This window comes from Hyaena hyaena, unplaced genomic scaffold (genome assembly GCF_003009895.1).
Source record: "Hyaena hyaena isolate Hyena2069 unplaced genomic scaffold, ASM300989v1 scaffold_3, whole genome shotgun sequence".
NCBI classification, from domain to species: Eukaryota; Metazoa; Chordata; class Mammalia; order Carnivora; family Hyaenidae; genus Hyaena; species Hyaena hyaena.
In genome coordinates this window covers 6766313-6793696 of record NW_024080635.1, presented here as the reverse complement: position 1 = coordinate 6793696, position 27384 = coordinate 6766313, and the positions used below count along the sequence as shown (strand labels likewise).

Genomic DNA, 27384 nt, shown 5'->3' with positions numbered 1-27384 from the left:
CAATGGCGGTGGCGGCGCCTCACCTGGCCGTCCACGTGGGCCCAGGTATGCTGGTGGCTCCGCCCAGAGCCCAGCCCCGGCCCCCGCTTCTCCCCTGGCCGGACTCAGACTCCCGGAGCGGAAATTCCTGCGCGGGCGGGACCGGTCGGGAGCGGATCCCAGCGGGCCGGTCTCGGCCATGGAGCCAGTAGCGACCTGGACCCCCGCGAAGGTGGCAGCTTGGCTGAGAGGTGGGTGGGGCCTGGGTAGAGCTGGGCTTGGGGGGCACGGGGACGGGGAGAGGAAAGGAGAAAAGGACATTTCAGGTCTGTCGGTTAGTCAACCAGTAATTTATAGAGCGTCTGCCTTGTCCCCACCCGGTACTGTGGTAGGCAGGATAGGCGACATGACCCCGGGGATCCCGAGAACTCACAAGGGGTCACCCATCGCCCCAGCATCGCAAGGGGCTGTGGCGGTGGGGGAGGCGGTGGTCGTGTAATGGAAAGAGGGGGGCGGCCCACGCCCACTCAGTCTCCTTCATCTTCCCTCCACCCCAGGGCTCAGTGGGCTGTTGTTAAACCCATTTTTCGGAAGCGGAAACTGAGCGCTGAGCCAGGAAGTGACTTGCTTGGGCTTTGGAATATGGCCGGCCCTCCTGTCTTTTCCCTTCTCCCCACCTTGACGCTCCCAGTGGGAGAAGCAGAAGCCCCAGGCCGACCGAAGGGGTTTGGCACAACCCCAGCCTGGGAGCCTCCAGGGAGGAGATGCCAGAGTCAGTGAGCCCCGGAACAGGCCGGAATGCAGTTGGGAGAGGGGAGGGGAGGCCGGACATTCCTGCTCCTGATGGGAGCAGAGTACACTGCTGGCAGGCTCCGGGCCACCAGCCCCTGAAAAGTGGGGATTCAGGGCTGGAGTCAGACTCCCAGGCTGGGTTCCAGGCCGCGCCCCTCCACTCACCATCTCTATGACCACAGGTCTCAGTTTCTCTGTCCGTCAGATGAGAAAGTCAACAATGATCTCATGAAGTAGACAAAATGAGACGTTCATGGCAGGTGTCTAGCACGTGGGGTTCAATTTAGGAGTCTTTTGGGAGGAGGGCAACACAACAGGGTCACTATATGTGTCAAAACAGCCGAGAGGGCTGTAGCCATGGAGTAACAGGTCTATGAACTCTTAGTCCAGTGTTCTCAATGTCACACAAGGGAATGAAGGAGAGCTATCAGTGACACTCACATTCCCCAGTGATGGAGTCTGACTCGGAATGGAAGGAATTCCTTCAAAGAGTGGGCAAGCTACTTAATCTCTATTTTTATCAGTTTTCCCACTTATAAAATGGGGATAACAATAGTCTTTAACTCCTACATTCAGTGAGAACCAGTTGTGTTAATATATGTAAAGCCTTTAACATTTTGCTTAGCACATAATAAGCTTTCAATAGATATTTTCCCTATTTTAGGTCTGTCTTGTCTGCCTTGTGCCAGACATGGGCTAGAGTTAGAGGTGAACAGTTATTTATGGCCCAGACAGAGCCTGAGGGGGGTGTGATCAAGTGGGAGAAGTCGATGCTCAAGTGCAAGTGTTAGCGGGGGCAGAGGGAGCAGGAGAGCCCTCCCACTTACCCTGAGAAGTCATGGAAGGCTTCCTGGAGGGAGTTAGGTTAAAAAAGGGAGTGAAGGAGCTAGAACAGTCTGGACAGAAGAAATAAGATGTGCGAGGACCCTGAGGCAAAAGAGCATTCCAGGAGTTAACACTACAGGGACTTACTGCCCGGATCCTACAGGACCTTGTAGACCCGGCCAAAGAGTCTGCTGACAATACTCTGGTGGCTCTTACTGTCTACCATGAACCCGGGAATAAGCCAAGCGTTTGACATATATCATGTCACTTAACACCCACAGGATTAGAAGGTAGGTGCTTTTATTATTGCCATTTCACAGGTAAGGAAACTGAGGCATAGAGCAGTTAAGTTACTTGCTCAAGTGCCAGCACTCTGGTCTCCCTAACTCCAGGGTCCCGTCCTCTTATCCGTGGTTCTCAGACTTCAGCCAGCACCTGGAAGATTGGTTAAAATGCAACCTGCTTGGCCCTACTCGGAGTTCTGATTCAGGGGGTGGGGCTGAGAATTTGTATATATATATTTTTAAGTTTATTTATTTATTTTTAATATTTTTATTTATTTCTAGGAGAGAGAGAGAGAGAGAGAGATAGTGTGAGCAGGGGAGGGTCAGAGAGAGGGAGATGCAGACTCTGAAATAGGCTCCAGGCTCTGAGCTGGCAGTCAGCACAGAGTCCGACGCGGGGCTCAAACCCACGAACCGTGAGATCATGACCTAAGCGAAAGTCGGACGCTTAACCGACTAAGCCACCCAGGCGCCCCTAAGTGTATTTATTTTGAGAGAAACAGGGACAGTGCCAGTGGGGAAGGGACAGACAGAAGATCCCAAGTAGGCTCTGCGCGCTGCCAGCGCTGAGCCGATGCGGGGCTTGAATTCCCCAAACTGCGAGATCCTGACCTTTGCCAGCACCAGAAGTCGGACGCTTAACCGACTGAGCCACCCGGGCGCCCCGAGAAGTTGTGTATTTCTAACAAGTTCTCTGGTGAGGCTGTCACTGCTGGTGCTCTGGAGACCCTTTGAGAGCCACTATCCTGTACTCTTCTCCTCAACTCAGGAGCTGAGGGAAACTCTGGGGAAACTCAGAGTTTCCCTCTGTGAAATGGGCAGAACACAGCCGGGGTCCCCGGATTGACGCTAGGAACAGACAGGAGGGAAAAGGGCTCTGTGGGAGTGAAAAGGCGGCCTGAAAGGCCACCGCACTCCCAGCTCCCTCCATGCCGGCCCGGTTTTCCCTCCAGGCCTCGATGACTCCCTGCAGGACTATTGCTTTGAGGACTGGGAGCTGCCTGGCAAGTACCTGCTCCAGCTCTGTCCCCAAAGCCTTGAGGCTCTGACCGTGTGGCCTCTGGGCCACCAGGAGCTCATCCTGGAGGGGGTGGAACAGCTCCGGGCCCTGGTGAGTGAGTGGTGGCCACACTGGCTGCAGCTTCCAGCCACCTGGGGGGCTGCTGACGGGGGGCTGGCCGCTGCCAGGAGATAATCTCCCTTTGCTCTGGTGCAGAGCTCTGGGCTACAGACAGAGAACCTGCAGAGCCTGACGGAGGGGCTGCTGGAGGGGACGCAGGCCTTCCAGAGCTTAGTCCAGGACCACCTGGAAGGCTGTGCCGAGCCCCCTGCTGATGTCCTCAGTGCCGCTGTGGAACTGGTACATGAGGCCCGTGCCCTCCTCTTCTGGCTCAACAGGTACCTCGGGCTCCTCCCAGGACCCTGGTTGGGCTGACTGGTGAGGGGACCCTTCTCCCTGGCTCCCTCCAGGGCCTGGGAGAGAAGAACAGAGCTTGGCTGTTGATCAGATATCGTGGAGCAGGGCAAGAGGTTATTTGGTCAGTGCAGGGGCGCCGGGACGCCTGGGTTCCCACCCAGTCATAACACTGCATAGAGGGCTTCTCCACAGAAGTGGCTGCTGCTTGTCCCACAGGTCTCAGTTCAAATGTCACCTCCTCTGGGAAGCCTTCCCTGTTGTATGTTCTCAGAGCTCCGGACACTTCACCGCAGCTGAAGTTATATCATCTTTTTTTTTTAACGTTTGTTTATTTTTGAGAGAAAGACAGAGTGCAAGCGGGGGAGGAGCAGAGAGAGGGGAGACACAGAATCCGAAGCAGGCTCCAGGCTCTGAGCTGTGAGCACAGAGCCCACCAGGGGACTCGAACTCACAAACCGTGAGATCATGACCCTAGCCAAAGACAGATGCTTAACTGACTGAGCCACCCAGGGGACCCCTGAAGTTATATCATTATTGATGTAATGGTGTGCCTAGAACAGGGCCTGGCATGTATTAGGCACTTGGCAAATAAGTTCTGTGCTAAGCTCTTTAGTAGAGCATGTCATCTCCTTCACCCCAGTCAAAACCCGTCAGAGCAGGTATTATCCCCAACTGAATAGTTGGCTCTGAGTGTTTCCATGACTTGACCGGTCAGCACAGCCTCCTAACCGCCGCTCCATACTTCCCCCGTCAGGTACCTCTTCTCCCACTTAAACGACTTCTCGGCCTGCCAGAAGATTGGGGAGTTGTGCGCGGAGCTGGGCCAGGCCTTGCAGGAGGTAGAAGAACCAGGGGCCAGGCTTGGCCCAGCCTGTAGGGACCAAGTCAGGCTAGAGCTTTTTATAACCTGTGAATCAGCACCAGCTCGGCTGTGGGGGTTGGGAAAAGGCAGAGGCAGGAAGAAGGGAGGCCTAGCCCCTGGGTAGGGGGCTCTGGGGGCCTGGGGTCTCCTAGCTGGCAGGGGCAGCTCAGCAAGTTTGCCTCTCAGGGGAGGGTGGAGTGGGGGAGGGTGTGTGTGGTGGCTTCTGGGGCTTGGCATCGGGGGACGAGACCTTGGAGCCAAAGCTCTAAGGCCCTGTGGTTCTGGGAGGAGGCCAGCACATGGGCAGGCAGGGAGGGACTGCGGGGAGGCCCATCCTGCCCTCTGAGAACGCGGTGCCCCCTGCTCAGAGAAGGCTGCCCTCTCTGCTTCCAGGACAGTCCAGCGGCTGAGAAGGAGAGCAAAGTCCTGAGCATCGTGAGTGTGCGGTTGAGCGGGAAGGAGGGGTGGCATCAGGATGGGAGCTCAGGCTGGACACCCTGCTCCCCGTCCCCCAGTGCAGCCACATGGTGGGGATCTGCCGCGCCATCCTGAGCTGCAGCCCCCAGGAGCTTCTGGAGCAGACGGCCGTGCTGGAGCGGGTGCCGCTGGACGATTCTTTGGTGAGCTCCGACCCCTCGGCGGCCTCGTCTGGGCCCTCAGGCTTGGTTCTAGCACCCCACAGAACCCTGTACGGCTGTGGCTGGAAGGCTTTCTCCGTGCAACTGTTAAAAGGGCCCAGAGATGGGGCACCTGGGTGGCTCAGCCAGTTAAGCGTCCGACTTCAGCTCAGGTCATGATCTCACGGTTCGTGGGTTCAAGCCCCGCGTCGGGCTCTGTGCTGACAGCTCTGAGCCTGGAGCCTGCTTCGGATTCTGTGTCTCCCTCTCTCTCTGACCCTCCCCTGCTCACGCTGCCTCTCTCTCTCTCTCTCTCTCTCTCTCTCTCTCAGAAATACATAAAACATTAAAACATTAAAAAAAAAAAAAAAAGGGCCCAGAGAGCTTTCCTGGGGACACATTGTCATTCAGTGCTCTCTCCAGTCCTGAGGGGCTCTAGCTGGTTAGCTGGTGACACGTTCCAGCCCTGGACGCAGACCTGGCAGGTTAGGGGACTGGGGAAAGGACGTGGACTTTGCTGCTTTAATCTTTGACTAGTTGGGAAAAGCAGAGGTGCCAGCCGTGCCCTGTCCCTGCCCCGTCCCTGCGTGTCACTCCAGGAGGGCTATTAGTCCTGCCATTAGTCAGGAGACCAGCTTCCCTCTGGCCCTTACTGGACGAGGAGGAGGCAGGGGCCCAAAGTGACACAGCGAGGTGGGCAGTGCCAGCCTGGGGCCAGCTCTCTCCCCAGAGCCCCCCCGCCCAAGAATCCCAGTGCCCCCACACCCTGAGTGACTGCAGCCTCTGCTTCGGCAGGGTCTGGAGATCCACACCACCAGTAACGGCCTGCACTTCGTGTCCCGGGTGGGCACCCAGGTGAGAATCCCACGCTCTTCCCAGCTGCCCTCTTACCCTCCAGCTGAGCCCGCTTCAGGCCCGCGGAAGGCACAGCCTATGAGCCCCACCCCCCATACCAGGTCCCTGCTGACTCCCGGCTGCAGATCCTGCCTGGAGACGAGATTGTCCAGGTCAACGAGCAGGTGGTGGTGAGTGAGGCGGTGAGGGACATGGCGGGAGTTGGAGGGGCTACTGAGCAGAGCCCAGGGCTGGTGGGTGGGGAGGGTCCCTTGGGGAGACCGGGGTTGTGGGAGCTGCCTTCCGTGAAGTGAGCCAGCTCCCACAGGTCAGAGTGGCCTTGGCAGACCCAAGGCGGAGGGGCTGATGGAGGCCTCCTGGGGGAGGAGTGGCAGGAGGCCAAGGGCGAGTGCTGTTGGCTTACCCCAGAGCCCCCTGGCCACCAGCTCCATCAGCCCAGGGTCCCTGCCCTGCCCCCTGCCCTGTCCCCCAGGTGGGCTGGCCCCATAAGAATGTAGTGCGGGAGCTGCTTCGAGAGCCAGCCGGGGTCAGCTTAGTGCTGAAGAAGGTCCCGGTACCGAAGACCCCTCCACAGGTACCTGTCCCTCAGCCCCGCCCACAGACTGCTTTCAGACCCCCATCATCGTCAGCTCTGTCACCAGTTCTGCTTGTTCCCCAGACCCCTCCTCAGGCCCTGGGCTCCCCGCAGCTGCCGATCCCCTCGCTGGCTCTCACCCCACAGTCTCCCAGGTAATGGGCTCCTCGGCAGGCGCATTCTTGGGAGGGGAGCCACGGGCTCACTCATCTCATCTCCCCTTGCTCTCCCCAGGGCCCCATCCAAAGACATCTTTGCCTTCGACCTGACTGCAAACCCAAGTCCTGGACCCAGCCCTGCCTGGACAGGTAGTCTCAAACTCCCGCCAGGTGGTGGATGCCCCAGGCAAGGCATGCGGGGGGCCTGGCTCCGATCCCCAGACCCCAACACCCTCACCCTGCTGCCCAGCTTGGGGCTCTGCTCATGGATGCTCCTCTCTGTCCTCCCTCCCTGACAGACTCTACCTCCCTTGACCCTGAATCCTTACCCACTTTCCCTGCACCCTCAGCCACACTCCCAGCAGGGGTAGCAATGACTCGGGAACCCCCAGAACACCCTGACAAGGTAAGGTGAGGGCCCGGCAAGGAGGGGTGTGTGGCTTGGGCTCCAGACTCTTCTCTAACCCCTGGTGGTCTTTTCAGAGTCCTGTCCTGGGTCAGAAGAAATCAAAAGGTAAAAGGTGTACCTGACTGGGTGGGAGGCCCCCGATCTGAGCTCTTAGAAGGGTTTACAGTGCATGGCAAGGCCACCCTCCCATTTCCCACACAGCCTCTCATGAACAGCTCTTTCTGGGGTCAGACATACCCGTGTATCCAGCCTGAACCTCATACCTGCTCTGTGACTTTGGGCCAATGGCTCATCCTCTGATCTTCCATTTCCTCGTCTCTAAAAGGGGCAGAGTCAGGGGCGCCTGGGTGGCTCAGCGGTTGAGTGTCTGACTTCGGCTCAGGCCATGATTTTGCGGTTCGTGAGTTCAGGCTCCACATAAGGCTCACTGCTGTCAGCGCAGAGCTCACCTCAGATCCTCTGTCCCTCTGTCTCTGCCCCTCCCCCACTTGCACTCTCTCAAAAACAAATTAAAAAAAAAAATAATTGATTGGGAAGAGTCAGCCCTACCTCAAGGAGACACTTGTAATATTTTGAGCGCAGAGTTTGGGTTCAGAAATAGCAGCTGGGAGGGGCAGCTGGGTGGCTCAGTCAGTTAAGCACCTGACTTCGGCTCAGGTCATGATCTCACGGTTCATGGATTTGAGCTCCACATCAGGCTCTGTGCTGCAGCTCAGAGCCTGCAGCCCATTTTGGATTCTGTGTCTCCCTCTCTCTCTGCCTCTCCCCCACTCATGCTCTGTCTCTTTCTGTCTCTCAAAACTGAATAAATATTTTTAAAAATTAAAAAAAATATATATCAGTTAGGAATGCTGGTGGGGGGGTGGGCAGGGAGCAGGTTTGGGGGCTGGGATGCCTTGCTGCTCCCTAGTCACCCGGGCCGTGCTGTGCTGCTGCAGGCGTGGCGACACGGCTGAGTCGCCGGCGGGTGTCATGCCGGGAGTTGGGCCAGCCGGACTGTGACGGCTGGCTGCTGCTGCGCAAGGTGCCCAGTGGCTTCATGGGCCCTCGCTGGCGCCGCTGCTGGTTCGTGCTCAAGAGACACACGCTCTACTGGTACCAGCAGCCCCAGGTGAGCGCCGCCCCCCACCCCAGCGCAGGTCAGCAAGTGAGTCCGAGCTGTGGTTCTTGTCCTTATTCCACCATCCGCTTCGTGTGTGGTCACAGGCAGGCCACAGACCCCCGAGCCCTCTTGGTAAAACGAGGATCCTCTTTGGAGAGAAATGAGCAAATATGTGTAGCAAAGCAGTCTGGGAAAATGCAGAGAGAATCACGTTTATTCTGCCCACCTTTCCTTCCTATTCTCTTACTCTGTCCTAGCAATGGGCCATTTGTTCAACTGTTTATTCATTCAATAAACATTCTGGTGCCTACCATGTACCCAGCTCTAGGCTGGGTGCCAGGGACAGCCTAGCAGTGCCTGCTCCTCCAGGCTGGTGGGGGGAAGATGGACACACACTCGAGGACAGTTCAGGGGACACATGCCGCGATGAAGGAAAAGTCCAAGGATGGGGGAACAGCCCAGCAGCAGTGGACAGTCCAGCCTGAAGAGTGGAGAAGTGGATTTCTCAGTCCACCCTGAGAAACCAATGCCTGGGGATCAGTCAGATGGAAAGTAGAAAAAACCAGGAAGGGAGAACCGTGTTTGCAAAGCTCAGGGGTATGAAGCAGCTTTCTGTGTGTCTAAGGACAGAGCAGATGTATAGGCAGTCTTGTCTTTGTAGCTGTTGCCCTGGATATCTTCGGTTTCCCCTTTCCTGGCTCAAAGGCACCCCTTGGTCATAACCCTGCCCCCACCCTGGATTCCTGCCCTGAGCTCTAGGCACCAGGAGATTTGTGGTTGGAACATACCCTCTCCCCTCGTCCACCCTCAGCACCTGACTGGGCCTCCAGGGTGTTGGGCCTTCAAGCTGACCCTCGTGCTGTGATTCCCCTCCCCCAGGATGAGAAGGCTGAGGGCCTCATTAATGTTTCCAACTACAGTCTGGAAAGTGGACAAGATCAGAAGAAAAAATAGTTAAGTCCTGGAGTGTGACAAGCTGGGGGGTGGGGCGAGAAGGGGAGAGGTGGGGAGAATTGGGGGCGGGCGGCAGCAGGTAGCTGGGATTCACAGTCCAGTTCTGGGTGGGCACGGCCAGGCTGACTGCGGCCCCTCTGTCCCCTGGCAGTGTGTTCCAGCTGACCCATGATGTGTACAAACCCTTCATTTTTGCTGCTGATACCCTGGAGGATCTGAGCATGTGAGTGCCACCCCCTGACTCCCCCCGCTCCCCTCCCCCCAGCTTCCACGTGAGTGCTTGGGTGCTTGCGAGCCTGGATTCAAATCCCAGCTCTCTGATAGTGTCTAGGCAAGGCACTTACTTCTCTAAGCCTGTTTCATCATCTATAAAATAGGTTAATAAAAGTTCCTACCAGGGTGCCTAGGTGGCTCAGTTGGTTAAGTGTCCGACTTTTGATCGCAGCTCAGGTCTTGATCTCAGGGTGGTGAGTTCAAGCCCCACGCTGGACTCCACTCTGGGTATGGAGCCTGCTTAAAATAAAATAATAAAATAATAAAGTTTAATTTACTTTAAAAAATAATAAAATAAGAGTTCCTACCTCTCAGAAGTACTCTGAAGATTAAGGCAGAAGGTGATATAGGTGAAAAGCCCATATAGTAAACGGCAACTCCTGAGACCTGTTTGCCCCTCCACAGGTGGGTACGCCATCTTATTACCTGCATTTCCAAGTACCAGTCTCCAGGCCGGGCCTCCCTGCCCCGAGAGGAAGGTGGGTGTCACAGATGTGGGTCTCACCAGGTCTCAGCTGAGCCTCTGTTTTTTTCTGGAATGGGGGCTGGGAAGTCTAATGGTCTAGCCCACTTCTTGGCCTCCCCAAACCCTGTGAGGCTGAGTGGGCTCCCCAACTGCTCCTGTTCCCCCCAGACTGCTACAGTGAGACAGAAGCAGAAGACCCTGACGATGAGGCTGGGTCGCGCTCAGGCTCGGTGAGTAGGAGACTGGTGGGAGGCAAATGGCAGGCCACGGGGCTCAGGATGATACCCTTTTCTCCTTCTGCCCTGGCCACAGCCTAGCCCAGCCCAAGCTTGGAGTCCACTCCATGGAGACACATTGCCTGCAGCCACCCCCGCGCAGGGTGGCCCCCGGACTTCCTTTGGCCCCCCACCAGGTGCTGTGCTGGGGCTGAGAGCTGGGATGGAGGGTGAGGGTGTGGGTGGTGGGGGCTGGGATGGGCACATGCTTATCTGTTCCCCCCTCCCACAGACAACAACGAAGGGGCACTGGAAGGAATGGTGTGGGGGCTGAGGCAGGGTGGCGTGTCCCTCCTGGGCCAGCCACAGCCTCTCACTCACGAACAATGGCGGAGCTCTTTTATGCGGCGCAACCGAGACCCCCAGCTCAATGAACGAGTGCACCGCGTGCGCGCGCTACAGAGCACACTCAAGGTCAGCTGGAGGGCACTGGGCATGGTGAAGGACGGGGCTCTGGGTTTTTGCCTCTGGGTCCTGGCCCTGAGCTCTGGGCTCAGCTGTGGACTGGCCAAGTTCTGGGTTCCCAGAGCCAGACTCCCAATTAAAGGTTCAGTGCTAGACCGGGCCAGGTGCTGGGTTCTAAGTACTGGACTCCAGAGTTAGCTCTGGGCTTGGGCTCTGCCCTTCCCCCTGGGTGATCATGACCCCTTAGCCCCCACTCTCCTCATAGGCAAAGATGCAGGAGCTGCAGGCCTTGGAGGAAGTGCTGGACGACCCTGAGCTGACTGGAGAGAAGTTCCGGCGGTGGAAGGAGCGGAACCAGGAGCTCTACTCAGAAAGCCTGGGAGCCTGCGGCATGGTGCAGGCTGAAGGCCACTCCCCAGTCCTGATCTCTGACTCCAGAGAACAGTCTTCCCACCCCCTGCCATCTGACCCCGAGGAACAGTCACATCTTTGCTCCCTGGCCCCAGAGAGCAACCTCCAACCTCCTGACCTCTGACCCTGGCTAGTACCCTGGCTCCTGACCGCTGGCCTTGAGGACCACCTCAACCCCCAACCTCTGACACGCCCAGGACAGACCATCCCCTGGATCTATTCAAGGTTGAAGGTAGCACTAGTCCATATATCCCCCCAAGACGCCCCCTCTTTGCCTCAGCATCCACCATGTCCACTCCTCTGTCTGCTGAGTGGGCTAGGGTGAAGTGAGCTGTGCCATCCTCCCTTGCCAATGAAGGATTGAGAAGCTGGGCTAAAGAATTCTCTCCCCCTCTGACCTCTGGGGGCATAAGACTGCACTTCTCCTTCCCCTAAGCCACCCTGTATAGGTGTTCATTTTACACAAGAGACACTTTCAACAAAATAAAATCAGTTTATCTAAAATGAATCCACATGGGCCTTCGCCTTCCATATTAGAACCAGCAATCTGTCCTGGAGCCCCGTGTCTGCCAGGATGATGGGTCACTGATCCGTGACTGGTGAGGGCATCCACTCATGCCCATCTCTCCCCAACCCTTTGGAGACCAGAGGGTGCTCTCCTGCCCCATTCCCAGGGGCTCAAGGAGAAACAGAAACCAGCACTTCACTCTAGACGGAGAAACACATCTTGCATGGAAGGGCAGGGTGGGCAGCCCTGGGAACTGGGGCGATGGATGGTGTAGCCTACAGGGAGGAGTACAGGGTGAGGTTTACTCCAAAGAGGACCTTGGGGCCAAACCCTGCTCTTCTCTCCTCCCTGTCTCACCTCCAGCTCCGGACCCAGAGTAGGGACCTGCCCCTGTGTCTCCATCCAGGCCGTACAAGAGACCTGACCTGTTCCCATCAGCCTCTGACCTCTGACCCCAGCCCAGCCCCTTAGTCTCCCTGGCTTCCTCCTGGGGACCAGTGGGAGGAGCTTCTCTTGCTGTCAGAATTCCTTGGTGGAATGCAGACCAGCTGGAGGTCACAGAGTCCTCTATGATCTCACCACAAGGGGGAGCAAGGCCACTTGGAATGAAGTTTCTTTGATGGGTGGGAGGAGACTGAGCAGCTATGATGGATAACCGAAGGGCCTGGTGGCAGCAATGGACCGACACCAATATCAAACGTTTAAATGTCATGGTAGGTGGCCCCTGCCTTGGCCCACCCAAGCTGGGCATGCCAGCATGGGGTGGGGCACAGGAGCACCGCACTGGGTCCCCGAGGGCAGTGGCTGTACTGATGGGCCCTCTCCTCACCCTCGCAGAGGGGTGCTCACGAACCCTACGCCCGGCCGGAAGAGCAAGTGCTGATCAATCGCAGAGACATCACTAGTGCGAAGGTAAGGAGGGGGACTGGGCTGCAGCTGGCAGCGCCCCCCAACCCCCAGTCACCCTTCTGCAGCTGTGCCCAGGGGGCAACAGGCCACCAGAATAACTCCGCCCCTTCTATTTGCTAAACACCCTCCCCTGAGGACCCTCCCTAGCAGTGACCCCTGTGTTGACCCCCTAATGGTAGTTAGTGACCGCCTGGCGGTGCTCCCCAGGGAGAGACCACTGAAGTCTCCCTTGCGATGATCCCCCCAGCAGTTACCTCCTTTTAGTAGCCAGATAGGTAGTGACCCCTACACTGATGCCTCTGTTTCATGACCATCTCAGCAACTTCTCCCCTTAGAGTGCCCCCCCCAGGACCCCATTCACTGAGAACAAACGTCCAGGCAGAGGCCTCCCACAGTGTCACCTGCCTGAAGGAAGGTCCCCCACCCTCTCCCAGGATACCTGGGACATGCAGGAGTTCATCACTCGCATGTACATCAAGCAGCTGCTTCGTCACCCGGCCTTCCAGTTTCTGCTGGCCTTGCTGCTGGTGGTCAACGCCATCACCATTGCTCTGCGCACCAACTCCTTCCTTGGCCAGGTGGGACTCCAGCCTCACCTCTGCCCGCACTGATCTAATGGGGCAGGGGCTGGGCGAGGCATGTTTCTCTCAGGGCCCCAGGCTCCTCATCTGTTCATGGTGATTGGATTGAATGGTCTTCAAGGGCCTGTCTGCTCCGATGTTCCAGGGAACTAGAGATCAAGGAAGACCTCATGGTGGAGGGGGCCCAGATATGAGGAAGGCATTGGATTTGTAGAGAAGAAGGGCCGGAGAAAAATGGTGTAAGCAGAGGCAGACAAATGAGTCCCTGCTGGGGAAGGGGATCCCATTATGTGTGTATTTGTTTAATTAATTTATTTATTTTTGAGAGAGAAAGAAAGCATGAATGAGGGAAGGGCAGTGAGAGAGAGAGAATCCTAAGCACTGATAGTGCAGAGCCCGATGCAGGGCTTGAACCCATGAACCGTGAGATCATTACCTGAGCCAAAGTTGGAGGCTTAACCGGTTGAGCCACCCAGGCACACCAAGGGTAACCCATTTTAATAAATGGTCACTAAGTGAGGATCACACTGTGCTGGGGTTCCAGACATGATCACAGCAGACCCCAATTCGGTCTCAGACTTAAGCATGTCATTACAAATGCCTGAGTTGTCAAAGTGCATGGGGGCTCAGAGTAAGCATCCCTGTAGGGTCAGGGAAGCCTTCCTGGAGAAAAGGATGCTTCTGCTGGGAACGAAGAATGAGTAGGAGTTGACCAGGGAAAGACAGATGGGAAGGAATGTTTAGGGTGGGGAAAACAGCTTGTGAATGAGTTTTGTGTGTCCATCTGGAAGTCCAGTATGACTTTGGTCTTATCGGTGTTTTACTTTCTTTACAAGGCATATACATGAATTCTGCTATTTGAAATCAGTGTTTTAAAAACGTCCAGTGTGGTGCCAATGGTCATCAGCTAGCCGGTGTGGGGTCTTTAAGTTATCTTAAGGAGGATGGCCTCTATCCTATGTTGTTGGAAAGCCAGGGAAGGGTTGAAAGCACGGAAGTGACATAACCAGACATGTGTTTCAGAAAACACTCTGGCAGCTACAGTGTGGACCACGGAAGGGAGGGTGCCAAGAACGGGAAAAGAGGGTCCAGGCAAGACCGTGTTGTGATGTTCAGTGAAAGATGGTGGGTCTTGAACTAGGGCAGTAGCTGTTGGCAAAAAAGTTCATGTGCATTTGAGGCTCTCTAGCAGATGAATCCATGGACCTCCCTGACTGCTTTTCTGTGTGGCAAACACTTAGCGCTTATTACATGCCACCTTGTTTAACATACATCATCAACTCACACATGTAGAGAAAGGGAGAGCAAGAAGTTACACTTGGCTTGAGTAACTGTGTGGGGATGGTGCTGTTTGTTGGGACCGTGGGGACACAGGACAACGAGTGGGTTTGAGGAGGCTGCCGAAGTCAATTTGAATTGAGTAGCATTTAAGGCGCCCATGCAATCTACACAGAGATGTCTAGTGAGAGGTTAGAGCTCAACTCTGAAATCCCGCCGAGAGCTCGGGGGTGAAGATTCCAAAGTGGATGGTTGCCAGACACTAAAGGAGTAGCTGAGATTGCCTGGGAAGAGCATATCCGGTAAGAAGGGAAGAAGGCCAGGACAGAGCTCTGAGGAGAGCCTCCACCTGAAGGATGGAGAATGGAAGAGACGGCACGAAAGGAGACTGAGGAGGAGTGGCCAGGGGAATGGAGAGGACCCAGGAGAGTGTGCTGTCAAGAAGGGGGTCCAGGGCCAGAAGAGGCAAGAGAGGAGGCCAGAGAAGGATCATGGAGCTTCCCTTGGATTTAATGCCTGTGGCCTTGACGGGAGCTGCCTCCTACGTGGTAGAGGCAGATGTCCAACAGCCAAGATGGCAGCATGAGTAGAACACAAGGCAGCCTCAACCCCTCAACGGATCGTGAAATCAGTTCAGACTGCAGATACCAGCATTTTGATACAGAATGAAGTAGAATGAAAAAGAATGAAATAGAAATTGTACGTGCGCTTGCGCGAGAGAGGGTGGGGAAGGGGAAAGGAGGGAGGATGTGAAATACAAAATTCATCTCTTACTATGGGTCCCAGTCAAAAATGCTAAAAGTTCTGGTGTAGGATATGAAGGTCAGATCCTAGAAGCCTGGGAATACCAGACTGGTTTTGAACCTTGTCCTGCCAGCCATTGGGAGCCATAGCAGGCTTGTGGGTAGAGGAAGCAACTCTGATTTAGCCATAGATGCTCATGACTTGGGGAAGGTAGGAGGACTATTTAGGAAGATCTTGCATCAAATAGTGCAGAGAGCTTATTGCCTCCAGGAGTCAGCGGGGTGGAGTTGAGGAGACAAAGTTCTTCCTTGTTATAGACAGACATCCCTGCCCCATGACTCCCTTTGGGAATTTGGAACCGCCAGGGAGCCCATAACCTTAACCTCCCATCTGGATGTAAGAAACTGCCCAGCCTCTCATTGGCCAGCAGATATGGGTGATGGCAAGGTTGTGGATACTAGGAGGCCTCCGCGTGTGGTAGTGAACCTTGAGGCACTGAGTCTGTTGGCCATGGAAGTGGAGAAAGGGAGGAGTCCAAGGAACTTTGGTAACTGCCAGGGTGGAGATGGGTCACAAACTATGGGAAGATTACAGCTTCATGGGAGATTGGGGAAAAATGAGTTGGATTTTTTAAAATGTTTATTCGTTTATGTTGAGAGAGCCTGAGAGCCGGGGCGGGCCAGAGGGAGAGAGAGAATACCAAGCAGGCTCCATGCTGTCAATGCAAAGCCCAATGCAGGGCTCGATCCCACGAACCATGAGATCATGACCTGAAACAAAATCAAGAGTAGGAGGCTTAACCAAATGAGCCATCCAGGCATCCCAGTGAGTTGAATTTTAAATAGAATTCAAGGTCATGGTCATCCATCCATCAGTCCATTCACCCAGGGAATTAGACGCATGAGTGGGCCGGGGGGTGGGATGCATAGGAAGCCGGTCAGGCCTTGTCTGGGAGATTTGGGACCTGAAGCAGCCGGAGTGGTTGGGACAACCAGAGAAGGAAGGATGGGGCTTGGTGTCCTCTGTCCCAGCGGCCAGGGCTTTTCCTTCCAATCCTGGAGCCCGTTCCACCTCTCCCCACCTCCCTTTTCCAAGTATTTCCTACTCCAGAGGTTAGGACTAAAGGCTTATAGTCAGACAACAATCTTCATTGCTAACTGTCTGACCTCAGGCACCTCTCTGACTCCTCGTCTGTGAGATGGGAATAAAGCCCACTTTGGAGGACAACGGTGATGCTGACATGAATGACACACGTGGGGTCTTAGCACGTGCCTGGCATGTACGTGGACAATATGGACTAAAGGGAGCTGCAGAGTTGCTGAGATGAAGAGCAGCAGGATTCCGGGCCTGCCTCCCCCAAACCCCCACCCCGCAGACACCCCTGCTCCCAGGCTACACCCAGGCTCTGCTCCACTGACCTCTCCCCTCCTCTCTTTTTCTCTGTCTTTCATATAGAAACACTATGAGTTGTTCTCTACCATAGATGATATTGTGCTGACCATCCTTATCTGTGAGGTTCTCCTCGGCTGGTTAAATGGCTTCTGGATTTTCTGGAAGGTGAGATCCTGGGCCCTCCCTGCCATCACACCAACTCCTTAGGGACTGCACCCCACCCCTGGGCTTCTGGTCCTACAAGCTGAGGGGGTGTGTGTGTGTGTGTGTTTTGTGTTGTGTGAAGAGAGAGACCGACTACTTCTGAGATGTCTGTGATCGGGCAGAAAGTAATTTGTACTGGGGCACCTGGGCAGCGCAGTTAAGCGTCTGACTCTTGATTTTGGCTCAGGTCATGATCTCACGGTTTGTGAGTTTGAGCCCCAGGTTGAGCCCCACATTGGGCTTCAGGCTGACCACATGGAGCCTGCTTGGGATTCTCTCTCTATCCCCCTCTCTCTGTCCCTCCCCTGTAAGCACTTGCGCAGACTCCTACAGTCAAGTCATTTCTGAAGTCAAGGGATTTATTTTGCCTTTGACCATGTTTGAGAAGAGGCTTTAAAACCTATTAGAGGGGCGCCTAGATAGCTCACTCAGTTAAGCGTCCGACTTCAGCTCAGGTCATGATCTTGTGGTTCATGAGTTCAAGCCCCACGTCGAGCTCTGTGCTGACAGCTCATAGCCTGGAGCTGCTTCAGATTCTGTGTCTCCCTCTCTCTCTCTGCCCCTCCTCCTCTCTCTCTCTCAAAAATAAACATTAAAATAAATAAGTGAATAAAATTTTAAAAACCTTTTAGTGGCACCTGGCTGGCTCACACAGTGGAGCATGCAACCCTTGATCTCAGGGTTGTGAGTTCAAGCCCATGTTGGGTGTAGAGATTACTTAAAATATTTTTTTCAAGCATTAAAATAATTTTTTACCGTGTATTTCTGAGGGGGGGGGACAGGGGAGGGGCAGAGACAGAAGGCAACACAGAATCCAAAGCAGGCTCCTGCGATCAGTACAGAACCCAGCATGGGGCTCGAGCTCACAAGCCACTAACGAGATCATGAGCTGAGCCAAAATCTGATGCTTAACCAACTGAGCCACCCAGGCGCCCCTATTTAAATGGTACCATTTAGGGGCGCCTGGGTGGCTCAGTCGGTTAAGCGTCCGACTTTCGCTTAGGTCATGATCTCTCGGTTCGTGGGTTCGAGCCCCGCATCGGGCTCTCTGCTGACTGCCAGCTCAGAGCCTGGAGCCTGTTTCAATCTGTGACTCCCTCTCTCTCTGACCCTCCCCTGCTCACGCTGTCTCTCTCTCTCTCTCTCCTAGAAATAAAAATATTAAAAAATAAATAAATAAATGGTACCACTTAAATACCATTAACAGGACAACCAATTAGAATTCTAAGCTTTCCAGGGGCTAGAGGTTCAGAGAACATGGTATAGAACCCAGAACAACATTGCTGAAATCTGGGTGTCTTAAAGACTGCATTGTGCAGGGGCGCCTGGGTGGTTCAGTCAGTTAAACACCTGACTTTGGTTCAGGTCATGATCTCATGATTTGTGAGTTCGAGCCCCATGGCAGGCTCTGTACTGACAGCTCAGAGCCCAGAGCCTGCTTTGGATTCTGTGTCTTCCTCTCTGCCCCTCTCCTCACATCTGTCTCTCTCAAAAAGAAATAAACATTAAAGAAAAAATTTTTTAAAGACTTCCTTATGCAAATAACATGTGCAAAGATCTTCATTAACAGAAAATTGAATGGGATGGAGCACACTCTTGGTGTTTCCACACTTGAGGGGAGTCGGTACCGTGCTTTTTGTGAACGTTTCAATGTTCCACTTTATCAGAATTAGCCCTAGGAGGCAGGCAGACGTCTGTTCCATAAGAGAAAACATTTCCTCCTGTGTATCTTCTTGAGATTTTTTTTTTCCAGCAGCAGTTAGGAGGTCTGCACGTTTCTTAGCAATGCTTCTTTTTTACTTTTTATTTTTTTAAGTAAGCTCCTCGCCCAGTGTGGGGCTTGAACTCCACAAATGACCTTAAGATCAAAAGTCACATACTCTATGGACTGAGCAGCCAGGAGCCCCAGGGGGCCTGCACTTTCAAGGCTAAGCCCCAGGCTTTCACTAGGACCAGGGAATCGAAGCAAGCCTGAGAATCTTGTGCTCCTCCCAACCACTCTGCTTGTCCCCTAAACCAGGTTTCTCAACCTCGGCACTATTGGCATTTTGGCCTGGGTGATCCTCTGTTGTGGGGGCTTGTCCTGCGCATTGGACAATGTTCTGAAACATTCCTGGCCTCTCCCCACTAGCACCTTCCTAGTTGTGACGACCAAGAATGTCCCCAGACATTGCCAAATGTCCCTTGGAGGGCAAAATCATCCCTGGCTGAGAACTAATGTCCTAAACCCTAACCCTCATCAGCAGCCGGGTTCCCAGGGCCACAAGCCAGGGTTTGTTAGAGACCGCTTCTGCCTCCTCCTCCCTCACCCCCTCCTTGTGGAATGGTTGTGGTGAAACACAGAGGCAAGGGGAGGGCAAGAGGAAATGCAAGAAAGAGTGGAAAGTCTGTAAATTAATATCTCAAAATATGACCCCGCCATGGAGGAATCCCCGAAGTTTTGTCCCCAGCTCTAACTTTTCTTCTACTCTTGTGGGTTCCTTTGTCCTCCTTACCCCCACAGTCTATGAATCACTATTTCACCACCTTAAATCTTTCTCCAATGTCTTGCCGCCTCTATCTTTGCTACCCCTTCCTAGCTCTTTCTTGCTTGGTCTTCTCCCACTAGGATGTTGCTTTAGCTTCCTATGTTACCAACCCCCCCGCTCCCCCCATCAAAGTAGTCTCCCCAAGGCACATGCCAAAGTATCCTTAAAATCCTGCAGTGGCTCCCTATTGTTTACAGGATCAGGTCGAAAGGTTTTATAGTGCCTAAGGCCTTCCACAATGTGGCCCTTGCTTGCTTCTGCAGCCTCATCGTTCCTGCCTTGCCCTCGATGGTCCAGCTACCAGACTGCTTGCAGCTGCAGAACCCAACACATACCCGCACGCGCATGCGCACGCACATGCGCACACTGCGGCTTCTCGCTTCCGTGCCTCTGTCCAAGCTGACCTCTCGTCTATGAAAGCTCCCTGCCACTTTATTCATTTGCTCTACTCCTGCTTACCGCTTAAGACTCATTCGATAGCTTCTCTTCCGGGAAGTCCTCCCGCCTCTCCCAGGCCAGGTTAGGTGTTACTGTGTGTCTCCCTGATTCTTAATCTCTCTCCCAGGGAGTTTCAGTTTACTGTCTTCCTGGAAATTGTGTGCCCTACAGGGCAGAAATCCTCCTGTAGCCTCAGGATATGGTGCAGGGTCCGGCATATAGTTGGAGCTTAATAATGGCTGGCTAGAGAGCTGGATCAGTGGCTAGGCAGGCTTGCATCTCCTTGGGTATGTGTAGGCACAGGCACACCAAATGTAGGATTCCAGGAGGGCTTGTGTTCACTGGACTGCCCAATAAATTAAACAACTTTTTCTTCCGTTAAAAAAAAAAGTTTTATTTTTTAATATTTAATGCAGGTATAGATGGGTCGAAAATATATTGAGAGGCACAGAAAGAATTCTTCCTTCCACTCCCTCCCTTCATCCCTTCCCCTCCACCCCAGGTAATCTTTTGTATTTATAATCTCTTGTTTATCAGGGTGTATTTTGCAATCATAAGCTAATATGTGTATATTTTAGTCTTCCTTTGCCTTTGTTCTCCCTCCCCTTGCGCTTTGCTTTTGTCTCTTAATGGATCCTGGCAACCTTTCCGTATCAGTGTATGGAGAACTTTCTCATTCGTCGTTTTTGCTACACAGTACTCCATTGAATAAATGCTCCATGGCTTATTCAATCATTGTCTCATTGCTGGACCCTTTAGTTGTTTTCAACTTTACACAGATGTCATTTTGTATTTGAACCAGAGTTTTGGAGGGTCAGATTTTAGAAGTGGGATCACTGGCTAAAAGGTAAATGCATCTACTGTTTGTTAGATAAATTCCCCTCTTGAGTGGCTGCGCTTGAACTTTGCATACATGCGAGGTTCCTTCCTCGGTCCCCTCCTCAGTCCCCACTCCTCTGACTTTGTGCCTTACTGGACAAAGGGCTTGTAAAAATGTCCTGTCTCTCCCTCACTCTTGTACAGTGAGTGCTAGTTTACTTCTGAACTGGCTGTGGAAGCAGTGTTCTTTAATGTTTTTTATCAGTATTTATCTTTATTGTGTCATTAATTGTAGTGTGTGTCATCCAAAGCCTGGAACATCCAAACACTCTCCTGTCACCTAACTGTAGGGCAGGGCCATTTTTAGCAGTGCGCTAGCCCAGGTGGGTGCTCAGCCTAGGAACTAGCTGTGTATACGTGAGTGTCTCCACTGTGTGTCTCTGAGCCTGCACTTGGCTGTAGACACACATATGAGACAGTGAGTGCATGTGTGTTTTGTTGCACATTTGGGGATTCATATAAGTAACAGCACTGGATGGCAGATGGCTGGCCCCGCTCTGAGAGGAGCATTGAGCCCCCCGTCCTTGGGGTGGTGGGAGGGCAGACCCAGGATGTCTCCATGGGCTGGGCCTGATAGACGCCACTGGGGCTGGCCCACCCCCCACCCCCCACCCAGGACGGCTGGAACATCCTCAACTTCCTTATCATCTTTATCTTGCTCCTGGGGTTCTTCATTAATGAACTCGATGTCATCTCTATCACTTATACCCTCAGGTGAGCTGGGAACTCTGGGGAGAAGAAGGGGAAGTGTCTGGATCCCGGGAAAGAGATGGGGTGGGGATCAGTTCTGCCAGTCTGGGCAGGTCAGGGGGCAGGGGGGAGGTGGGGCCTGGGGAGGGCCGAGGGGCACCCCTGAGAGGCTGTGCCACAGGGCGCTTCGTCTGGTGCACGTGTGCATGGCGGTGGAGCCTCTTGCCCGGATCATTCGTGTCATCCTGCAGTCGGTGCCTGACATGGCCAATATCATGGCCCTCATCCTCTTCTTCATGCTGGTCAGTGTCCCTCCCTCCCCTCAGCTGCTCCCCTTCCCTGAACTGGGCCCCCAGGTCACTGGGGATTCAGGGGTGTCTGGAGAAGAGGAGAGGCCTATGGGCCTGACTCCCTGTCATTCCCTTGGCAGTGTTCATTTGCATGGCATGTGCATGGCCTGTCTGCAAGGTCCTTGGGTCAAGCCCAGGCATCTTCTCTGGTTTCTCTCGCAGGTGTTCTCTGTGTTCGGGGTCACTCTCTTTGGTGCATTTGTGCCCACGCATTTCCAGAACATGCAGGTTGCCCTGTACACCCTCTTCATCTGCATCACCCAAGATGGCTGGGTGGACATCTACAGGGACTTTCAGTGAGTGCCCGTGGGGCTTCCAGGCCCCCAACCCAGTGAGGCAAGGCAGTGGGGGTGGAGTTCCAAAGCTGGGGATGAGGGTGTGCCCAGCTAGAGGGGGGTGCCTGGAACTTCCAGCTGGGGAAAGGGAGACCCCTGGGACCGGAGCCTCTGGGTTTGTGGTCTGCTGGAAGCCTTGTTCCCCTTGAAATTCCACCTATTCAAAGTCCTACTGCAGGCCTGTTCATGATGCTAAACAACCGGGTAGGCCTTGAGCAAGAGAGCAGCTCTGTGATTTCAGGACAGCCTCCCAGCCCCCATCCGAGCCTACCACACTGCCTGGACTCCTGGGAACTCAGAGCCTCATTTCATTCATTCTTACACCTGCTGCCCAAGGTCATTTTAGGCCATAGATGGCCACCAAGTTCTGTTCTTTTCCATCAAGTCTAAACACTATTTGTTTCCAGTCCACTCTAGGAAGTGGGTCCTCCTGACTGATTTCTTTTGATCTCTTGTGAGACTAGAAGCACAGTGGGTAAAGGGCTTCTGTGGGCATTACCCATGACGATGTAGGTCGTGTGAAAATCATAGGTGTGCAATAAAGGTAGCCTGGAGGCTGGGCTTTGTTTCTTTGCTCCGTCACTCTAGCCACGCAACCTTGGACAAGTGACTTCATCTCTCTCTTCCAAGCCTCAGTTTCTTCACCTGCTGATTGGGAATTACCATAATTAACTGTATCTGAATTGCTGTAAGGATCAACAGAGAAAATCTATATAAGTCTCTTAGCATACAGCCTGGCACAGAGTGTATATATAAGAGTGTGTGTGTGTGTGTGTGTGTGTGTGTGTGTGTGTGTGTGTGTATGGAAAGAGAGAGGAAGAAAAACCTATTCGTTAGGAAAATGTTTTGTAGGAGATTCATAACAATATATTAATAGTAGATGGGCTTTTTCCCCCCTGTATATCTTCCTTCTGATTCTTCTATTATGAGTGAATTATTTTTTAAAATAAGAAAAACATGAATAATGAGTATAGTCAATAGATTAAATTTGATAATGCCAATGTCCACATCCCCTTAGAGGGCTGGCTTGAGGTCCTGTGTGCTCAGCAAAGAGCAGCTACTATGACAGTCAGGAGCAGCCAATAGGTCTGCACAGCAGCAGTGAGGTAGCAGAAGGCCCAGTAGGCCTTGAGATAATGTCTCCATGTCATAGATGGGGAAATTGAGGCTCAAAGAGCCAGGGAGGTGATGGGGCCCCTGTCTGCCATCTCCAGGATGGAGACAAGAGAGTACGCAATGGAGATCGGGGGTGCTATCTACTTTGCCATCTTCATCACCATCGGTGCCTTCATTGGCATCAACCTGTTGGTCGTTGTGGTGACCACCAACCTGGAGCAAATGATGAAGGCAGGCGAGCATGGGCAACTGCATCAGATAACCTTCAGTGAGGTGAGTGGGATGGGGAGGGCAGAAGGAGGAGGAGGTGAATGTATGAGTACTGACTTGAGTGTGTGTGTGTGCGTGTGTGTGTGTGTGCGCACGCGTGCACACACTTCCACACTCAAGGGCCTCCAGAAAGTCAAGTCTGAGGCCTGGAGGCAGCATCCCCTACCTGAGTGCCATCAGAGGGGTATGGATTTCCTAGATTTCTAATGCTCATTTATTTATTTTGAGAGAGAGAGAACACAAGAGGGGAGAGACAGAGAGAAGTAGAGAAAGGATCCCAAGCAGGCTCCATACTGCCAGTGCAGAGCCCCATGTGGGGCTTAAACCCATGAACCATGAGATCAAGACCAGAGCTGAAGTCAGACACTTAACTGACTGAGCCACTCAGGTGCCCCCTAGATGCCTTACTTCTATGGCAACTCAAAACTGAGTGGCTGGGTGACCTTTGGGCAGGTAGCCAATTTAACCCTCAATTTCTTCTGCAAAATGGGAATATTAATAGTTCTTTTCTCATAGGACTATTATGAGAAGCATGTAGAGAAATGAACAGTAGTTGGCACACACGTAGACCTCATTGGTAGCTACAGCGCTACTCATTCAGGGGTAGAACTTCCAAAAGGCTGGTTGGGGTGGAGGGTGGAGTACTTCCAAAGTTTTGAGGGGTGTGGGCTATGACTTGAGAGTAGCAGGGCTTTAGAAGTTTGCCAGGTAAGATTTCTCAGGAGCGAAATTGGGTGCTAAGTTTCAAAAAGGGGTAAGAATTTTCAAAGAGGTGGGAGAAGGCTTACGCATTTGAAGTTTAGCTCCCACCAGCAGCATGGGGAGACTGAGATCTGTTGGAGCTGAATGAGGGGCATCAGAACCCTGATGTCCTAGGAGACACATCCTCCCTGAAGCCAAGCAGGAAGGCCTGGGGGAGGGGTACCAGCTGAGCCCTGCCCCTTCCCCATTTCCCCCTTCCCAGACAGGCAAGGAGGAGGAGATTGAGAGTAACTACCTGCCACTGGTGCACTGTGAGGTCGCCCGTTTGGAGATGTCGGGTTTCCCCCAGGAGCCACTTACTGGGGGCAACCTGTCTAACCTCTCAGAAAACACCTGTGACAACTTTTGCCTGGTGCTCGAGGCAATACAGGAGAACTTGATGCAGTACAAGGAGATCCGAGATGAGCTCAACATGTAGGGCGGGTACTGGGGGTACCCCGAGTCTCGTGAGTCCGGGCTGAGCAGAGCTTCAGATTCTCCTGGCCTCACAGCCATCACCATTTTATAACACAGACCCTGGGACCCAGAGAGGTTTAAATGACCTGACTGGGGTCTGCGGGTGGAGGAGCTGGAACTCCCCAGACTACCCTGTTTTTCCACCCCACGCAAGCGCACAGCTTGGCCTGGATCTCCATAGGAGTGAGGGGGGAGGGCAGAGCGGGGTGGATGCCAGGGAAGAGATGGGGCTGCCCCCCCCTTTCCCCTTCCCCTCCAAGCTCCTCAGCCCTCTGAAAGTACTCACCCCTCCTTCCCCAGGATAGTAGAGGAGGTGCGCTCCATCCGCTTCAACCAGGAGCAGGAGGAGGAGCTGATGCACAAACACTTGTCCCTGAGCCTGTCGGTGGCGAGTGGGTCCTCCCTGGACATCTGTGACATGACTCGCCAGCAAGACTTGATCACTGCGCTTGTCAACAGGGAAAAGGTGCATGTGGCTTCCCTCTCTTACCCAATAAGTGCTTGCCCGCAACCCCACCCAGCTCAGCCTCTGCCCATTAAGTCAAACTTTCTATTTCAAGACCTAGGCCACCTCCTAGACTTGCACCCTCCTGCTGATTGGTTAGGTTCCACCCTTTCCTCCTCAGAGAACTTCTGCCGACTCCCTTCAGGCTCCTCCCACCGAGCCACTTATGTCTTTAAGACCTTCAAACTTACCCCTTCTCAGAGTGGCTTGAGCCAGCTCAGTTTCTGCTTAGTGGCAGATACCTAGGCCCACTGGGGGCAGAGGGTCTCCTGGGTTCTCTCTAGGGTGCTAAGAACAGCCTTCTCCTGGGGCACCTGGGAGGCTTAGTCAGTTGAGTGTCTGACTCTTGATTTTGGCTCAGGTCATGATCCTAGGGCTGTGGGACTGAGCCCTGTGTTGTGCTGTGGTTGAACCCAGAGCCTGCTTAAGATTCTCTCTCTCCCTCTGCCCCTCTACCCTTGCTCGTGCTCTCTTTCTCTCTCTCTTAAAAAAGAAAGGCACGCACCCATGTAATTTCTTTTCTCCACTTCCCATACCACCTGACAGGGCTAGAATGACCTGGAGCCTTGTGAATGTCCACAGCCTGGGCTCCCAAGCTCGGAGTGGATACTAGGCAGCTAGAATCAACCATATGAAGGACTTCCCTGGGAGGCCTGGCGGGGTAGCCTCTGAAGCTAGAGGAGAGGAGTAAGGCAGTGTTTGCCATGGGAAGGTGAGGGATCGACAAGAAGACCCCTTGGTTTGCAGGTTCAGGAATCCACCACAAACATACTCCTTAACAAACACAAGACCAGCCGCTGAGAGGCAGGACGGGAGCCAAGGGACTTGCGCGCGCACACCCAGCTGCTGCATCTTCCTGCATCTCTAGTGTGACTTGGCACAGCCTGGTCTGAGCCCATCCTCTCCCTTACACTTAGGCAGATGCCTGGGGCTGTGAAGGGGGTGGCATCTCAGGGCTTGTGCCTGTGAGCCCCAGGTCCAGAGGAACTCAGATGGACAAGGATGCTGGATAAGAGAGGGAGCCCTACAGCAAGGAAGAGCACCAAGCAGGGGTGGTAGCCAAGGCAGCCAGGGTTTGTCCTAAGGGTGGGCATCCCTGGTCCCCTGCATTAGGCCAGAGCTAGATGGGGCCTAAGGGGGCCTAAGCACCAAGAGGAGAAAGGTGAGGCCAGTGGGGCCAGGCATCTGTGTATTGACAATAAAGTTTTGCGTTGGGATCAATATATCTGACTGGTGGCTCTCCAACCCCCTTGGGGCAATCTTGCCCCAAGTCTGCTGGGCAAGACAGATCATGCCCTTCAAAAGCCCGTTTGTCTGATGGTAGAGTTACTGACAGCCCTCTAGAGCTTCCAGTCTAATGGGAGAGAGAATCTGCACCCTGAAAATTTGTGACTTAATGGTAAGGATATAATCTGTGCCCTTAGTGTTCTAATTTTTCTCTGATTGGGGGTGGGGTGGGGTCCTTATGGTTGGGAGCCTCAGTCTGATGAAGGAGACAGACCTACCTGCCCCCCACCCCCATACTGAACGTAGAGAAGACTGGTCCTCATTCTGGAGACCTCTAGTCTGTTGAGGTCACCACTGATCAAGTCATACAGGTACAAGCAGTTCTATCCTGGGACAATGGAGAGTGACTGGCAAAGCATGGGTCCCGGCAGCCTTTTCAGAGGAGAGGAGCACTGAAGCTTGCTGCAAGATAGCAGGAGGAGTTTGTGGGTCCAGTGAATGAAGACTAGTGGAGAACCTAGGACCTATGAGGTCTCCTTGGGACCTTCACACTAAGGACCATGGAGAGCTGCACCAAATTCCTGAGCTGGGTAATGCAGAGTCTGAGAAAGCTGTGGAAATCATGGGCAATAGGAAGAACTGCCTTGGAGGACTGGATTCTCATCCTTGGGTGAGTCACTGGGCCTTCTTTTTCCCACCTGTGCAGCGGGGCGAGGGTGACATTGCTCTCCAGCTCTAAAATCAAATGGCCAGCTTTTAGCTCAAGTGTTGGAAGACCCATAATGTCATCCATGTCCCTGAGACTCAGATTCCCTTGTGTTGGGTTGGGTGAGGGGAGAAGCCCGGAAGGCCAAGAGTACTGCCCAGCTGTTCAACCAAGGCTGACAATTTGCCAGTTGGAATGGGAGTCCCCAGAGGCCCACTGATTGCATCTAATGGGAAAGTTCACCCTCCATCCCCTTCTGGTCTGCATTGGTTCCAGCCCCATAAAGCCCTCTGGGGCCAGCTGGGAAGGAGTCTGGACAGTGGGGGATGGGGTGGTACACTCAGCAGGCAGATGAGAGAGGCCAGCAGTGCCAGCAGTGCCTCACTGTCTTGGAGCTGCTGTCTGTTCCCCTGTTCAAGCCGAGACTCCTTCTCGGTGCTCTCCAGAACCATCAACCAGCAGAGCCATGGGCATCCAGTGGCATTTGCTGCTACTGCTCTTTACTGGGGGTGGAGCCCTCAGACTTCCTGGTGAGTACCCACATATACCCTTTCTATCTACCCTCCTCTGGGGGGCTCTCATAGCCCCTCTTCTGGCTGGCGAGAGAAAGGAAGAAGGTGACAAAAGAAGAGACAGAAGGTAGTGTCTCCAGGAAAATCTTATAATGTGAGCCCAGCCATCACCAGCCCCAGCCCTAAATTGTCTGAAAGGCATGAAGTACTAATGAGTTTGGAGGCAGGAGCATGACAGGATAACCTTCAAGGGACTTCTGGATTTGCTCGTCCAACATCTTCCAGGATGCTGTCTTCGTCTACTCCCTCCATCTTGTCTGTCATCCCAGCTGTGTC

General features: G+C 53.7%; 2 protein-coding genes across 10 annotated transcripts; both read left to right on the top strand.

Moving 5' to 3' along the window:
• The first annotated feature begins 21 nt into the window (after positions 1-21).
• Positions 22-11166, top strand: CNKSR1 (connector enhancer of kinase suppressor of Ras 1). Of its 7 annotated transcripts, XM_039233367.1 has the most exons (22): positions 22-230; positions 571-751; positions 2834-2991; positions 3097-3278; positions 4052-4136; positions 4553-4594; positions 4675-4779; positions 5572-5631; positions 5733-5801; positions 6104-6205; positions 6290-6360; positions 6440-6513; positions 6663-6769; positions 6847-6877; positions 7711-7883; positions 8754-8827; positions 8980-9051; positions 9507-9580; positions 9736-9797; positions 9880-9979; positions 10075-10256; positions 10513-11166. In XM_039233367.1, exons 2-22 carry the CDS (start codon positions 622-624, stop codon positions 10780-10782), a joined length of 2223 nt encoding a protein of 740 aa, XP_039089298.1. In that variant the 5' UTR covers positions 22-230; positions 571-621; the 3' UTR covers positions 10783-11166. The 7 variants fall into 7 exon arrangements, with proteins under 7 accessions (XP_039089298.1, XP_039089324.1, XP_039089305.1 ...); XM_039233393.1 differs by lacking the exon at positions 6104-6205; XM_039233374.1 differs by lacking the exon at positions 5572-5631 and having other exon boundaries at positions 23-230.
• A 595-nt stretch (positions 11167-11761) lies between these two features.
• CATSPER4 (cation channel sperm associated 4) lies at positions 11762-25824 on the top strand. 3 transcript variants are annotated; one of them, XM_039230523.1, is made up of 11 exons: positions 11762-11879; positions 12004-12078; positions 12510-12653; positions 16134-16235; positions 20736-20833; positions 20991-21111; positions 21322-21455; positions 22709-22883; positions 23845-24056; positions 24399-24564; positions 25351-25824. In XM_039230523.1, exons 1-11 carry the CDS (start codon positions 11811-11813, stop codon positions 25402-25404), a joined length of 1350 nt encoding a protein of 449 aa, XP_039086454.1. In that variant the 5' UTR covers positions 11762-11810; the 3' UTR covers positions 25405-25824. The 3 variants fall into 3 exon arrangements, with proteins under 3 accessions (XP_039086454.1, XP_039086464.1, XP_039086462.1); XM_039230533.1 differs by lacking the exon at positions 25351-25824 and having other exon boundaries at positions 23849-24056; positions 24399-24465; XM_039230531.1 differs by lacking the exon at positions 25351-25824 and having other exon boundaries at positions 23849-24470.
• The last annotated feature ends 1560 nt before the right edge of the window (positions 25825-27384 follow it).